This window comes from Nothoprocta perdicaria, unplaced genomic scaffold (assembly GCF_003342845.1).
Source record: "Nothoprocta perdicaria isolate Ctin4 unplaced genomic scaffold, notPer1 scaffold_189, whole genome shotgun sequence".
Lineage (NCBI taxonomy): Eukaryota > Metazoa > Chordata > Aves > Tinamiformes > Tinamidae > Nothoprocta > Nothoprocta perdicaria.
This window is the reverse complement of record NW_020455082.1, coordinates 848591-863598: the sequence shown is the minus strand read 5'-3', so window position 1 is coordinate 863598 and position 15008 is coordinate 848591. Positions and strand designations below refer to the sequence as shown.

At 44.3% G+C, this 15008-nt stretch overlaps 1 protein-coding gene across 1 annotated transcript; it reads right to left on the bottom strand.

Moving 5' to 3' along the window:
* Positions 1-505: 505 nt before the first annotated feature.
* Positions 506-14631, bottom strand: LIG3 (DNA ligase 3). Its single transcript, XM_026036999.1, has 19 exons — positions 14088-14631; positions 13421-13564; positions 12876-13073; positions 12271-12422; positions 11209-11375; positions 10561-10638; positions 10274-10442; positions 9477-9632; positions 8929-9060; positions 8129-8208; positions 7556-7643; positions 6950-7027; positions 6244-6367; positions 5699-5841; positions 5057-5131; positions 4312-4458; positions 3074-3248; positions 2242-2336; positions 506-1466 (listed from the first exon to the last, which is right to left on the bottom strand). The coding sequence occupies exons 1-19, from the start codon at positions 14629-14631 to the stop codon at positions 1233-1235; spliced, it is 2979 nt and encodes a 992-aa protein (XP_025892784.1). The 3' UTR covers positions 506-1232.
* Positions 14632-15008: the final 377 nt, after the last annotated feature.

The following is a 15008-nucleotide window of genomic DNA, read 5'->3' as shown; positions in this document are numbered from 1 at the left end:
CTTGAAATGGCATGTTATTCTCTATCAAATCTTCTTGGTACTTACTAGTTTTGGTACAGAATTTTGGTTAATAATTTTGTAATAAAGCTGCAATGTGATTTAGTTAACCTTGTTTTCTGACTCTATTGCCAACAGGCTAAGAGAAGGCCGATATGTTACAGGGACTCTTGAACTTTAACCAGAAAAGGCTCAGGCTACAAGGTACTTAAATATCATTATGGGGGAGAATGTAAGTACAGAAGAGGTTGAAGGAAAAAAAAACTTGAGAATCCTAATGTTTAACAGCAGAGTCTTTGTGAAGTTCCCATGCACTCGCTCCTCTTCAAACTAAGGACCCAGTAAGGTGGTTAACTCACTTTGCCTTTGTAATGCCCACACAGACTCTGAACCTACGGGGCTCATTCATGTGTTATTTAGCAACAGCACATCTTCATATGAAAATAATTTTTAGATATACAGCTTTAAGTTATTTTATTTTCCTTATTTTATTAGTATTCAAGTACTTGAAATAGATTTAATTAGCTTCAGAGCAGCAGCTCCCCTAAGTGTCCTAAGAGATTCAGATCATAGAGTTCTTTCCTCAGTTTATACTATTCATGTTTCAAGGAGTAAAAGTGTAACTTATTCCAGAAAACAAACACTCCAGGAGGATACTTGGATAATACTCTGGCCGTTACTGTAATGGAAGCTTATTTGATTTCCTGGTTTTAGTATAAAACCTATGCACAAGATGTAAACTGTTACTGGATATGGATCGGTAGGGAGGGTTGAAGGGAGAAAAAAGAAACACTGATAAAGGGCACAACTTGATGGCCTTTGTAAGGATTAGAGCAGAAAAGGAAGATTATCTTAGCTCTGGAGTTAATATTTCAAATACCTGAGAGAATAATCTTTGAAAAGTAAGTCTTGACAGCAAAGGAGAAGCTGCTTCGGTTTTACTTCTTTATTTATAAAAATAGCCAAACTTTAAAAACCCAGGAGATGAAACCAGCACCTGAATAAGTGCATTGGTCTACGTGTGGGCAGAAACATGGAGTCAGCAGTGATAGGAATTGCATATGGCTGCTAGGGATCTTTACAACTACCTCTGAGGTACTTGGGCCTTTTATTTCTATCTGGATCCCCACAGAGGAATCTCACCCTTTCTTCCCCACCTACCTAGTTCCCTGCTGTTCCCTTCAGGGAGTTCCTGAAGTAAAGCTGTCTCAAGACCAGTGAGCTCCCCCATGCTCTTAGCATGGGGCTACCAGTTTCCGTTTCCGAATGCATTCCCAGATCCAGTTGGGAGACACACGCTTAGCACCAGGATTCTCCTCAACGTCCCCTATAACGTGTGTTGCGGAGGCGGCATCGAACTCTTGCACAAGGTCCCCGTCGTAGGCAATGAAGTACCGCCGGAGTCTGTCGAAGTCCTGCACCCAGGCGGGCAGGTAGAGCTTCACCCCCGTGAATATGTCCAGCAGCACCTGCACGGGGGCGGGAGAAGGAGACCAAGGTCAGCCAAAGACTGCTTGAAACAGGCACCAAGTTCTCTGAGGCGCCAAAAGACCCACTCACGCTTCCCAGGGATCTCATCTTAATGCCTTGTATAATACCTGTAAATTGCTGTTTGGATTTCCCTTAAACCATATGCAAGAGCAACTCGCATCAAGTTCCTCTCCCAGTCCCCTGCTCCAGCTGCCCCCTTAGCTAAGCGGAGTTATTACTGCCCTAGCAGTGCTGCTGCTGAGGCGGGTGAGTAAACACCCTCTCTTAGAGCCTCCCGAGCTGATGCTTGTAAAAGCAGGAAAACAAACAGCCCTGGGAGGGGAATGGCTGTTTACATCGAAATAGCTGCCTCAGGCTTATCAGAAAGTTACAGCTTGATTCTTCATCCTATCCTTTGCTGCACAGTGGACTAGAAAGGACAGTTCTGCCCTGTCGTGGCTCCTGTCTCTTCTGTTTGCAGCGCTGAGCCACAGCAGCCATGTGGCAGCCACAGACTGGGGACACTGTTGATGGCTCAACAGAGAAGCACGGCCCTTTAGCACGGCAAACACAGCCAGGTCAAATCTGCATCTAGGGCAGAAGGGTTGCAGACATCTGCTTGTTCTGTAAGAGGGCTCATTGCTGCTATTTCTACTTGGGTATTGCACTTTAGAGTGCAGCTATGGGCAGATTTTACAAAACTTTCCACATCAAAGACAAAAGAGAACAGACTCAGCTTCCTCCCACCCCGAAGCGTCTGCTGCCCCTCTGTACCTTCTCTCCGTTGTCCTCCTCCTCCTCTGATGCTTTCCGCTTCTCCCCTCGTTTCTCTTCCACTTTCTGAGGGGATGCAAAGACTGCTTTGAGGCCTATAAAAAGAAAGTTTTCTCATTAAAGGTCTTTGAGATATTGGACACATATTCAAGTTGGGAGAGAAGAAGGGTTTTTTTTGAGTAATCACTGAATTGAAAGTTAACCAGCAAGCAGAACATTTTCTGGCAGGCAGAACATGGCAAAGGGCCCTGGGCCTTTTCCTGCACTGACCTCCAGGAGGCTCCTCTCCAAGCTCTTGCTACACCTAAACCTGCTTAGAGATCTGCCGTAAGTTATTCTGCACTGACAAAGTGCTGGCGAGGCAAACTCATCTCATTACTACCTGGAAATCCCCTCCAGCAGCTTTAGTATCTTCATCCAGATAAAAATGAATACTGGCTCATGGCCAAAAGGGTCTAACTGAAGGGCATATGATCTGCAGGAACGGCAGCAGCAGGTTTGCTGTTCAGATCAGTCTTAGAAATTCTGTTAACGACCCCAAGCTATTAAGATGAGAAAGAACAAGTAGAATCTTAAAGAAGTTACTACAAAGTGATTCTGGTACTAACTATGCTTAGCAGTGTCACAGTTACTGGTCCTAGGCAACATAACCTCCATTCAATCTGTGTTGTGAGTAACAGTCCAAGCCAAGGATCTAGGCAGGTTTCCCTATGCACTTTGACGTAAGCCTATGAGCTCCGTGGGATCTTGAAAAGGCAAAGACACAACGCTGGGCAGCCCCAAACCCACAAAATCCATCCCGAGTTCCCCTCCCTGGGAAGCACCATCTTACCTTCCGGCTTCTTGGCCTTTGCAGGTGACTTGCTTGGAGGAGTTTTTATAGTCTTGTGTGGTGTGGAAGACCTGGAATTTCCCTCATTCTCTCCGCTGCTGCCAGCTGTGGACTCCTCTTCCTCCCCAGCAACAACATTGATATCAGCCTTCTCTTTGGAGAGCTGGTACAGCTCCTACCCCCAGAAACAAAGCATTACCTTTTAGCCGCAGCAAAACCTCCGATGCTACATATGAGCTGTAAATGCAAGCATTGCTTTTGGTTTCTTTATGAAGCGTTTGCTCAAATGTTTTGATTTCTGCATCTTTTATAGTATTTTTTTTCCCCGTCACCTTTTCTAAACTCTAAGCAGTCCAGCCAGCCATTTCATATTAAGGAAACCTATATGGGGAGCTGTATTTACACCATCTACTACAGAGCAAGTTGGACTAACTCTTCACAGCTTAGCTCCCTATACACAAAAATGGACCCATTGCTCCCTCCTAGAACAGCGTGTCTGCAGAGGGCATTTACCTTTCTCTCCCCTACCTGCACAGGGAGCCAGAACAACTGCCTGACAGTAGGTGGGCTGAATCACTCCTTGCTTCGAAGGCGTAACAAGCTCTTACATCTCTCAGGATCTCCTGAGGCAGTGAGCAGGCAGCCCAAATAACAGTAACGAAGCTGAGAACAGAGCTCATCAACAGCTGACTTATTTCTGGGGATGGCAAGAAGCCAAACGGTTTCTAGCAGTCGAGGAGGCAGAGAAGCTGTGTGGGGTAGGTGCAGCCCCAGGGACCTGGCACAATGCCACCTGGCCCCTGTGCCATGGCACTGGGCCAGACTGCCCTTAGTCACTTCCCAGATGCCTCTCCCAATCCCAGCAATTAATGGGAGACACAACGACCATAAACATTTAGAGAATAAAAGGTCACCTCTTTCAGGAAGGAAATTCCTCGCTATGAAGGCTGTTACAAGAGCTGATACAACTAGCTACCAGCAGAGATTTTTCTGAAAATGCACAACAGCTCAAAAGACTGAAGATACTCCATTAAAAAAAAAATATAAGATTATATCAAAACGGCTGAGCAAGCAGGCTGGACCTGGAGTAAGGGGAAGATGCCACGTGCCATTCTAGATACTAGTCAGCAGGTGTCTTCACTACATACCTGCTATCAGAACATGACTTTTTAAACATTGGGTGCTGTCAGAAGTTACTCTCAAGCATGCTGCAGACATAAATATACACATTAAATCACCTTCAGCTGTGGGAGATTGGTGGCTGTCTTCCAGTCCTTGTCATCTCGAATGCGGGTGCAGCGAGGGAAGCGAATAGAGATCCCATCTGCAGTGTGGGCTTCTGCTTTGGAGAATTCAGCCCCTGTGATCTCCCACACTGGGGCTTTCTAAACATGGCATTGAAAGAAATCATATGTCATATTCCTACGTTCTCTCATGAACAAACCTAGTGCATCTGTGTCCCTTCTATGATAAACACCCCAGCACACCAGAGTTCCAGCTACACAAATTGTTCTTCTGATCGCCTGCCTTAGAAACACTCCTCTTGTTTCAGCAAGTCAGAGATCCCCAGCTACTTACTCCATATTGTCATTTTCTAAATAACATTTTTACCATCAGATATACGCATCACAAAATATACTGCAATGCTCAGCAAGACAACAATAACCTTTTGTTTGCTGCAGTTCTACTTCAGCTATTTACGTCAGGTTATTCATGCTGCAAATTTAAAACAATTAACTTCTGGAAGAGAAACACTGCACAAGAATGTTTCCCAGGAGTGTTGCAGGTATGTTTTTTTTTTTTTTTTTTTAATAAAGTTCTTAGCCTCAAAATGCATGTGCAGAGGTAGAAGTCTGTGCCCAATTTCCTATTCCAAACATGAAGCCTAAACTCATAGCACAGATTATTTGTATCTTTACAAAAAGAGTAGTAGACTGCTATAATCAGTGTTGGAAATTTTAGTCATTTTGGGAAAATGCTTACCTTTGGATCTGGAACAATGAAGTCAGGATAGTAGATTTTATTAATTTTTAGCCAGCTTGGAATTTTACCAGGATCCTAATAATTAAGAGCAAAACCACAAGTTATAACACTCCAATGATATATGAACCTACTCCTAGGAAAGACATTGTTGAAATATTATCCCAGTAGTACATCAACACATAGGTATAAAATCCCCTTTGGACTGATGGAACTTGATTTAATTTACAGTGCAGGTGCACTGATCTGCAGAAATTAAATAGCATTTCTTGTCTAAATAAGTAATTGATAGAAAATTCCAAGGTTTCAGGTCATCTAGCTACAAGGCAAGAGATTGACTCTAGGATTTCTCCCCCATAGCCCCATCTAGTGACTGGCCTTCAGTTGCAATGTGGCAAACTGCCAGTATTTGCTCTTTTCCAGCGCAACTTTGTCTAGGCAGGAACCTGCCTTCCCACTGTGTGTGGGGAAACAAATCTGAGGCAGTGCCTCAGCTTCAGAAGCTGGTTGCACGTACAGCTCAGTTCTGTCAGAGGGGCCATGTCTAATGCAAGACCTTCTGAAGAACCTTCACAGCAGTTTTGTGTTTATCAAGCCCTTTGCCAAGCACTCCTTTGAGCTGCCTCATGCCACAGCCCATCTCACCTTGCTGATCTTCACCATATCCAGCTCCGTTTGCAGGCGAGCCAAAGTGGCATCATCGTGGCCACCAGCACACTTGGTCACAGTGCACCACTTCTCACTCTTGGGATCATAGCAACCCATGAGGAAGATGGACATCATACCACCTGGAAGAGAGGGAAGCAGAGTGCTTGGCATCTTCTATAAGACAAGCGCCACAGGTTCTCAAAATCACAGTAATCAGCTAAAACCCTTTTCTATCTTTGAAAGTCAAAGGACCTCAGGCTTTTGATGGCTTCACAGCATCATCTCCCATAACGCAAAGCTGAACAACCAGGATCTACACTGGCTGAGAGACCAACCCAAGAGCTAATGCTTCGCTGTGCCAACTGACCTACAGTAAACTCGGGCAGCTTGCTGTAGCCTAGCATGTAGCAGACAGTCACTGTTAGAGCCAGTCTCATTCTGGTAGGACACCAAATGCTACAGGAGTTCTGGAACAGAAAAAAACTTGAGATTTTTCTGAAGAACTGACAGGTCTCTAACTTAAGCTAAATCCAAACACTCACCTTTACTGCCTTGTCCATAAAAAGCTCCCAGCACCACCAGATCTGCTGCGTCAGCCATTGCACCTTCATTCAGGTAGTCTTTTTTCACCTTTAACCAGTGCCGTTTTCCTGGCTCATAATTACCCTGTGCAAAACCAATCAAGAAACTCCAGTCACAAGGAGATCAGTTGGTGGGCAGCCATCTCCCCAAAAGGTCCTTGGTTTTATCCAGCTTTGCAGTCCATGAGCACATAGATCAGTGCTCAGATCTATGAGGAGCAACTCTACAAGAGTACAGAGTTATTTCAAGGATGCTCAACCTTCTCTATTTCATCCCCAAGCCTCGAGGCACTTTGTGAAAGCCAGAGCTGAGGCTAAATGCAGCCCTGGTTCCCACCTTGGTGATCTACCTGCTGGACCACATCACTGCAGGCACTTACAAATATCCTTGTTTGTGCAAAACATTGCAGGGACACCCAAAGATTCAGACGAGCAGGAGTCCAGACAACAGAACAGAAAAGAGGAAGGAAATAATACCAAAATTTGGACAAAAAGTGACAGCACTCCTCCTCCTCCCTACTTCCAAGCATTGTTGAAAAGCTGTTAAAGCAGATAAAGGCTGAATTCAAACTCAGAATTGATTGAATAGTTAAGTATTAAATACAGAGCAGTCTATTGTTGCTCCCTGATGCCCAGCACACACAGGTAAGAGTGAATGGGAACCTGCCTTTATGTCTTTCAACACCAGTCCTTCCAGTCCCTCACGGATAACTCGGGTAATCATATCTGCCAGATCTGAAGCTTTCTGGAAAAGAAAAGGATTCCGGTAAGCTTAGGCCTATGAAAGGGGCTGTGCTCTTGGGATTTTCCATTTGGAGCAATAAGGCACAGAAATGGAATGGCTGGTTACTAAAAACAAACAAAAAACCAACACACAAACAAAACACAATCACAAGCAAAACAAATCTCATCTCTGAGATAGCCATGCTGGGTTTTGTACTTCCTTGTTTCTCCATCCAAATGCCTTGGGCCCTATGCTTTTCTTTATCCCTAGACAATTTATTTGCCCCAAATATCCAAATGTTCTCCAATAAAATCAAGGCACTCCTGAAAATAGTAGTAACGGGGAAAAAGACTGGGGATAGGGTTTACACATTACAAATCAAAGCAAAAATTGAGCATGCTGCTTATATAAAAGCAGTTTTTAGTGATCAGGGCTACCGGTTTGTGTACTCAGTTTAGCACAGACTTCCAGACTGAAGTCTTACTTCAGTCTTCTCCATATAACCCTGGCTATTGCCACGTGTGCTACTGAATTTAACAGCGAACTCACTGTGACATGCTTCATCTCCGAGAAGAGGATCCGGTTGGGGATTTCAACCATGTTATCGTGGAGAAACTTGCGGCGCTCCCGCAGGGGCCTAGAGCAGAGTACAGGTAATTATGGACACACAGGCAATTCCACCGGGAAGTACTGGCTGGGTGAACACCAAGAAAAAAGCTACTGAAACAACTCAATCACATTTTTCCTACAGAGAGAGTTCCAGAAAGGACTATCAATTTTTATCACTTTTCTAGGAAGTTATAAGCCAGAAATTTCACATCAAGCATGTATTTTGTTTCAGAGGACACAGGACGAGGTATACACTGAACCATGCTGAATTCAGCTGAATCCAGTTGCTCCTGCTATTTTGAAACTGCAGCACAAGGTGGGGCTCCAGATAGCGATGCTCTCATTTACAGCTTTATCACTACACGCATTCTGCTATGCTGCCTTTATTTTAAAGGGGTAAAATGGCAAGTAATAACTGTCAACGTGAGCTGTTTCCTTTGCAGTGGCAGAGTATTCCAGCAGTTCCTGCTGGGAAATCTGTCAGATTGTTCTCACACTATGCAAGACACATACCTGTCCATCAGGCTGACATCATTGAAATAGATGCAATCAAACACAAACAGGCAAACATTGGCATCTTGGAAGGCAGCTTTCTGCAAAATAATATCAATTAAAAATATCTGCAGTGGGAGCAAGCAGGAAAATTGAGGTACAGGGAAAAAAAAACAAACAGAAGGATATATTTTTCTCCCCATAATCTCTTAGTGCTAATAAGCTCCTAAAGGCTTGCATATTCTGAGAATTAAAATGTAGACCATGTTTGTCAAAGCACAAACTAAGAAAATAAAACATGTTAATTTCCTAGCGGCAGGGTAATAACACCACAAATATTAATGACTTTAGGCAACCTAAAATCTATCACTGCTGCTGCAACAAGAAGCCAGCAAGCATTCCAGGGACTTCAGATTAATGGCTCCTTTAAGTTAAAGCACTTGCAATTTAACTTCCAATTTATTGTCTTCTCACCACCATTTAATCTAGACATAAGCATTACATAATACTCATATGGACTACATTCATATCTGTTTCTCAGCTGCTTGTCTGCCAGATACTGATAGAAGTAACTATAAACAATGACAAAAGAGCTACATCATCTTCAATATTTATTTTCATCTGTTTTTTTTTTTATTTCCTAGTAACCTGCCAACGAACAGGTCAATATCAAAACTGTTCTAGCAAACAAAGCTGTTGGTTTAAGAACCATTTTAATCAACCTTCTCAGGGACTACACAACTGATTTTATCCTGTGATAACACATGCTGGGGTGCTTAAACAATGTTTAACTCCAACCACTACAAAGGACCCTCTTTTACCTTGTGCACACCAAGAGTCCCAAAAGGAAGCGGCTTGCCAGTTTTGTTGTCAATCAGAAGAACCTCTGAATCCAAGATCATACTTTGCCCACCAGGGAAAGCCTGGGGGATGAAATCCTTAAAATGGGCTACCTTGGAGAAAAAAAAAAAAAAGAAAGAAAGAAGAAAAAAAAAAAGAATAGCAACAAATACAAAATGACTCCTGGCTGAAGGGACAGACTCATTCCAGTGCTGATGCTTTCTGCATATCTGCACTGGCTTTATTTTCTTGTATGGCAATCTGTTAGCATTGACTAGCAACAGAAAGATGAGCCAACTCAAATGCAGTGCATAAAAAGGAAAAGCAGATAGGTTAACTGTAGTTACAAGTCCTTTAAGGCTGCCAAAACGAATTGATTAAGGTCCATTAAATGTTGCTTTTCCAGATTAATTTGAGTATAAAACAGAAGGTATCCTGCTGCCTATAGAAACTGATGTGAAATTCAATCATGCTTACAGAGAAGGAAGGCAACAGCTGGCACAGCAGAAGAGAATTTAAATGGGCTTACTTTGTGAGGGAGGACAGGCTTGAGGCTTCGGCTGAAGTAGCTGAAATGATCTCCATTTTTATGCACCTGCACCCGCTCCCCATCGTATTTGATCTCCGCATACATCCCATTTGGACACTTCTTCATCGCATACTCGATTGACTTGCAGGCTTCAGCCTTAGAAAAGTAGAGAGAAAAGTTCCATAAAAGATTTGTTTGATACATTTAAAAACAGAGCTACTATTTAACTTGAAATGAACTGCCAATTCCTTTTTGGATCTTTCTGTGCGAAATCTCTGATATCCAGTACAGGTTTTCCTTTTTAGTTCAGCCATTTACTTAGAATCATCTGAGCCTGCCCAAATAATTATAGCTTTTCACTGTTTATCTCTTGCAAAGAAAGAGGACTGTGTAAATACCATGCCTTTTCTAGCAGTGCACTTAGATGAGAAGTAAATATTAACTCAGATTTGTTCAAAGACGATGGCCTGTTTGAATCTCTAATTCAACAAATGTCTTAACCGTAAGAGCGGAAAAAAAATAAGAAAGTCAATTCTGGACCGAAAGCAAGATGACATTTTAGCTTGTGCAGTGTCATTAAAACAGCAAGTTCATGATATGCCCAATCTTTTGTTAGAAAGCACTTTATAAAATGGCATTATACATAGAAGATCTTACTGCACAATCTATTAGCTCGTGTATCACTATGTGTCTACTGATTTGTAAAGCAGTGGATATGAGAATTCCATCTCCTTCAACATTGTTACTGTTACTATCCAGTGTTACTACTGTTACTATCCAGAGATGTCCAATGTTACCAGCATGGGCTGCACAGGAGTCATCAGAGAGGCCTGCACGCTGAGGGTTCGCCTCAGGCCTGGCATCTTCTCAGCCTCCTGATGGTTCTTCAGGACTCGCTCTACCACATCCTGGAGATTACGTGAGGCTTTGAATGCTTCATAGGCATTTGGATCCAGGGCATCCAACCTTTAAACAAAATGAGGAGAGAAGGGAAAAATATCTATCAATCTCAGCTCTGCTGCACATGGATTTAGAGGCTAATGCCCATTTCTGGTTCTGTCTCACAATAGCAGGTGGGACTTACACATGCTTTGCTCCCGCATTCATTTTCAAGTCATGCTTGATTAGCCTGATGATGCATTTCAGGTCATTCCCTGTACACCTGAGGTGTGAGAGAGCAATTAGAGACAGATACTTATGTGAATATTTCCCAGTTGAAAAAGGAAACTGTGCCAGATCTCTACAATAACAGGTCCTTCCCTTTCATAGGTAGGTACAAGAGAATATCCAAAAGGATTTTAGCTTCTTTACATTTGAAATGCCAGTAATAATTTTGCCTCTGTACTGAGGTACCTTGCAAAATTTGGTTATTAATGCACCAAGAGGAAACTATAATTACATCCTCAGCCTCAGATCAGCACAATCCGAGACAGACCAAGACATCCAACAGCCAGGTACCACCACAGCAGTTTTATTTAGTACTAATAAAACAGTGTCTTACTAGACAAGAATGAAATTCTCTCTGACATGAGGAGCCACACATATTCTCTACACTGTGCAGTGGCCATATGTATTCTCCATACTGTTCAGCAGTCAAAGAGTCTTCATCAAGCCACTGTTCGCTGTCTATACACGTCAAGTTCAGTCTCTTGGCTAATGTTACTGCTTCTTACCTAGTCCAGCTTGTCACTCCTAGAGTTTGAGGGTGCATCTCCAGATAGCAATCATTTACCTGCGGGTGATATCTTGCAGCACACTTTGCTGGTCATCCTCCTTTGTGAGCTTTGATAGCTGGATTAGGAACTCATCTACTTCTTGGATGGTCAGGAGGCTTTTGGCAGCTGGAGGACAGGACTTGCTTTGTTCGAAGAACAGGCGTATGGTCTCGGAAACATCTCCCTGTCTCCAAAAGACAAAATGAGGGTGTGGATCAGAGCAACCGAGACTCAGCATCGAGTTTCCAGAAGGTAGGAAAGGGTAGAGGTGTCTGATCTGAGGTTCCAGCAACAAATCACTACTAAACATCAGGAGAAAGCTGCCATGACACAGGGCACTTCTTTTCAGCTGTTTCACTTGCAAAAAGCTGTGTAAGAGTATCAGTATCATTTCACTGACTCTCACTGCTGTAGGATGAATCCAGTTCTTATAAACTCCAAGAATCACAAACAGTCTACTGATGTCACACAGAAGGCAGTATACACCAAAGCAATCAAAAAAAAGTGATGCAATTAGTTTCATTAGCTAATTAACCCATTTTCTCTATCTTTCAATGAATTAGAAATGGAGAGAGTCAATTACCAACAAGGAATTAAATACAGGTGTGTGCGCACTTGCAGTCATATGAGTCTAGCTTAACTGTGTGAGTCAACTTAAGCTCACAAGAACAGATTTGTTAATTGAATTTAAATTTTTAATAAGTGTTGCTACAAAAAGGTAAGATAAATCAATTAAATATGGATAACATTAGCAGAGCAGTAGAGACAAAGCAGGTGCCACCCAACTTTCCTAAAAATCAAAACCTTCGTGTGGCTGATCAATGTGTTTTGACATATTTAATCTTGCTTTTTAAAGTTTTGCAGGTGATTCACATGCTGCTTTCTATTCAGACATCATTTTCTAAAGGTTCCAGATGGGAAAAAAAAAAAAAAAACACTTTGAGAGAGCTGACAAAAAGAAAAGTAAAATTTACCAGCTCCCATTCTAAAAACCAACCTAGTAATCTTTCAAATAGGGCGTGGAGACGGAATGAAAAGATCAAACATCAAAAAATGAGAGCACTGCTGCCTGCACTCACCTGTTCCAAGTCCCGGACCATTTCCTCTTGGCTGCAGTTAAAAATCCTACTAAACAGCTTCACAATCTGCTTATCGTTCAAGTTGTAAACAATTTTAATGACACCTGGTAACAGCAGTTTAATGGTCAGGTATACATCACCATGAAAACCATCTGGAAAGAAAGCATACACCATTAGAAACTGTCACAATTTATTTTCATCTATGGGCTCTAGATGTTGGTGCTCATTAGCAGGACTCTTGGGGAAAACATAAACAAACAAACAAACACAGCAGAGGCTTCCATGTTCCACCATGATGTTCTATTTTATATGAAATAATATTTCTCTGAGGGAACATCCACAATTGCCCTCCAAATCTGATCTCAGCACTAAGTTTGTCAGCACCAACATTCTCCACAGTCCTGGCCTGAGACGGTTTTATCTCAATTGGTTAATTAGACAGCAGTTCAGTTCGTAAACACTGTGTCCACCAGTTCAGAAATCATTATAGCACACAACTCGGACTACATTGCAATCAGATTTTATTTCACCCTTGCTTTTGAAATAAAGCTTTGGTGTTGATTTTGAGAGTGCTTTTGCATGCATAAAAATGTCTCGAGCCGTACCTCCTCCAGTTCCCTTCCTTAGGAAGTCCTGGATGATCTGTGTTTTCACGTTATAGCTGGGCTTGTCTGCCACCATGGCACAGAGCTTCCTGAACTCTCGCAGCAAGCAGTCTTTGTGTTTCGGATCACACTTTTTCGCAGACAGGCTAAACTTGTGGGAAGAATCTGCAGAGGTATCTTCTGAATTCTTTGGCTTAGCTGCATGAAAGACATAGCAAGAAGCTTTTAAACAAGGATGAAATGATGGTGGCTTTGTAAACAAGGACACTTCCATTTGGCAAGCTGGAAAGAACAAACCCAGTATGCTGGCAAAACTTCAGAACTGAATTATGCTGCGTGCTACACCAGAATTCATGATGCAGAATTCATGCTGTGAAAAAGAAAACCTTTCCATGAAAACTTATACATCTGTTTTTAAAAAATGAAACCACCTTTAGATAAAAAAAAAAAAAAACCCTACAACTCTGAATAAAACTAAAACACCTCCGACACTATTACTGGAAAATTAGTGAAGAATTTCCTAGACTCTACTTAATAACCCCTACCTGTGAAGCCAGAGAACTTCTTTGGTGATGGATTGACCATATTTAGCAGATCCTTTTTGGGACTGGTTATTTGTCCAGTGGCAGAGATCTTAGCTTGGATTGTTGCTTTCTTCTTGGGTGTGCTTGCAGCCTTGGAAGAGGCTTCTGTAGAACAGCAAGGTAAGAGTTCAGAACGGCAGTCAGAGACAACTTACGTCTGCAACATGTAAGATGTTTTGCAATAGACACTGGGGACTGAGGGAAAAGAAAGGAACATTTTTAAAATACCAAAGGTATTTTAAATAAATTTTAAATACCAAACGTATTTTAAAATACCTTTGGATATACAAAATACAAAACGATATACAAAAGGATTGGTAATTTGCTAAAGTTCATAAAAAGAAAAAAAGGAGCTGATGCTTCTTGGTGGGATGTAGCCAAACTTTACAAGTTGATAACTTAGATCATCCCGACCTCCCCTGCAGACCTGTGCAAGAAATGAATTAAGTCTCTCTCTCATGAGACCAAACTGAATTAAGTCTAGTAAAGACTCTCTCTTTACTAGAGAGCAGAGATAGAGATATAATCACCTGCCACCCTTTTAATCAAGCCATCAGTAAGAGTTCCATAGGAAATGCATGACTGTCCACGCGGTACCTGGGGGCCCAGTTCCCTCCTCGTGCCTCACCTGAGATGTGGCGGTTGATCAGTTCCTTCTCATCATCTTGCAGCTCTTCCCACCCTTCCAAATCCGTGATGTCCTCGATTTTCTTGGTGGTAGCCCGCGCCTTCTCCAGCTTCTCAAACATGCACTTCACGTGGTACCACTCCTTCATGTCGCCGCCAGACTCCGTGAACGGGTTGGGAACGATCTTCCCAATGCGCACCATGCCCTTCACGATCTTCTCCTTGCACTTCTTGCAGCCGGCCGTGCCGCGCTTGGCGTAGTCCACGCAGTACCTCTGCTCCGCCATGTCCTCCGCGGCCGAGCAGGCCTGGCGGCGCGGCCGGGCGGCCCGCGGCGGGGGCGAACGCGCACCGCCGGCGGCCCTGCCCCACAGCGACGCGCTCCTCACCGGCGGCCGGGCCCAGCGGCGAGCGCCGGATGCAGGGAGGCCCACGCAGCAGGACGGGGGTCCCGGCAAGGAGGTGGGTGGGCGCTGGAGGCAGAGAGCGGAGCTCCTGCAGAGCGCCCGGGCTGCGCGCGCGAGGGCCCCGGCGCCCGCGGGCATCCAGCTGCCGCCGGCCGCGCTGCGGGCAAGGGCGGCACTGAGCAGCCGCCAACGGCCCGGGGCCGCGCGGCCGGGCCGAGGCCTCGCGCAGGCCCCGAGGCCCCCGCCCCGGCCGCGCCGAGCCCGCTCCTGCCCCCCGCGGGCTCCTCCCCGGGCCCAGCGGCCCCGCGGCCGCCCCTGCGCGCACAGCCGGCCCGCCAGACCCCGGCACGGCCTCCCCGCCCGCCCACGGCCCCGGCGCCGCCGCGAGGCCTCACCCAGCTCCTCAGGGCGCCGCCATGTCGCCTCCCTCCGGCCCGCCACCCCCSCCCCYCCCTCCGCTATAGGCGAACGCCGCCGCCACCGCGCCCCCTTTAAACTCGGCCCTCCGGGCTCCC

Bases quoted from the DNA above. Each gene is read 5' to 3' on its own strand.
- LIG3 (XM_026036999.1), bottom strand. From the start codon at position 14,631: ATGCCCGCGGGCGCCGGGGCCCTCGCGCGCGCAGCCCGGGCGCTCTGC. The intron at 9,061-9,476 runs GTAAGCCCATTT...TTTTTCTCCAAG, and splicing joins AGCCTGTCCTCCCTCACAAA to GTAGCCCATTTTAAGGATTT. The intron at 1,467-2,241 runs GTACAGAGGGGC...GCCCCCGTGCAG, and splicing joins AGGAGGACAACGGAGAGAAG to GTGCTGCTGGACATATTCAC.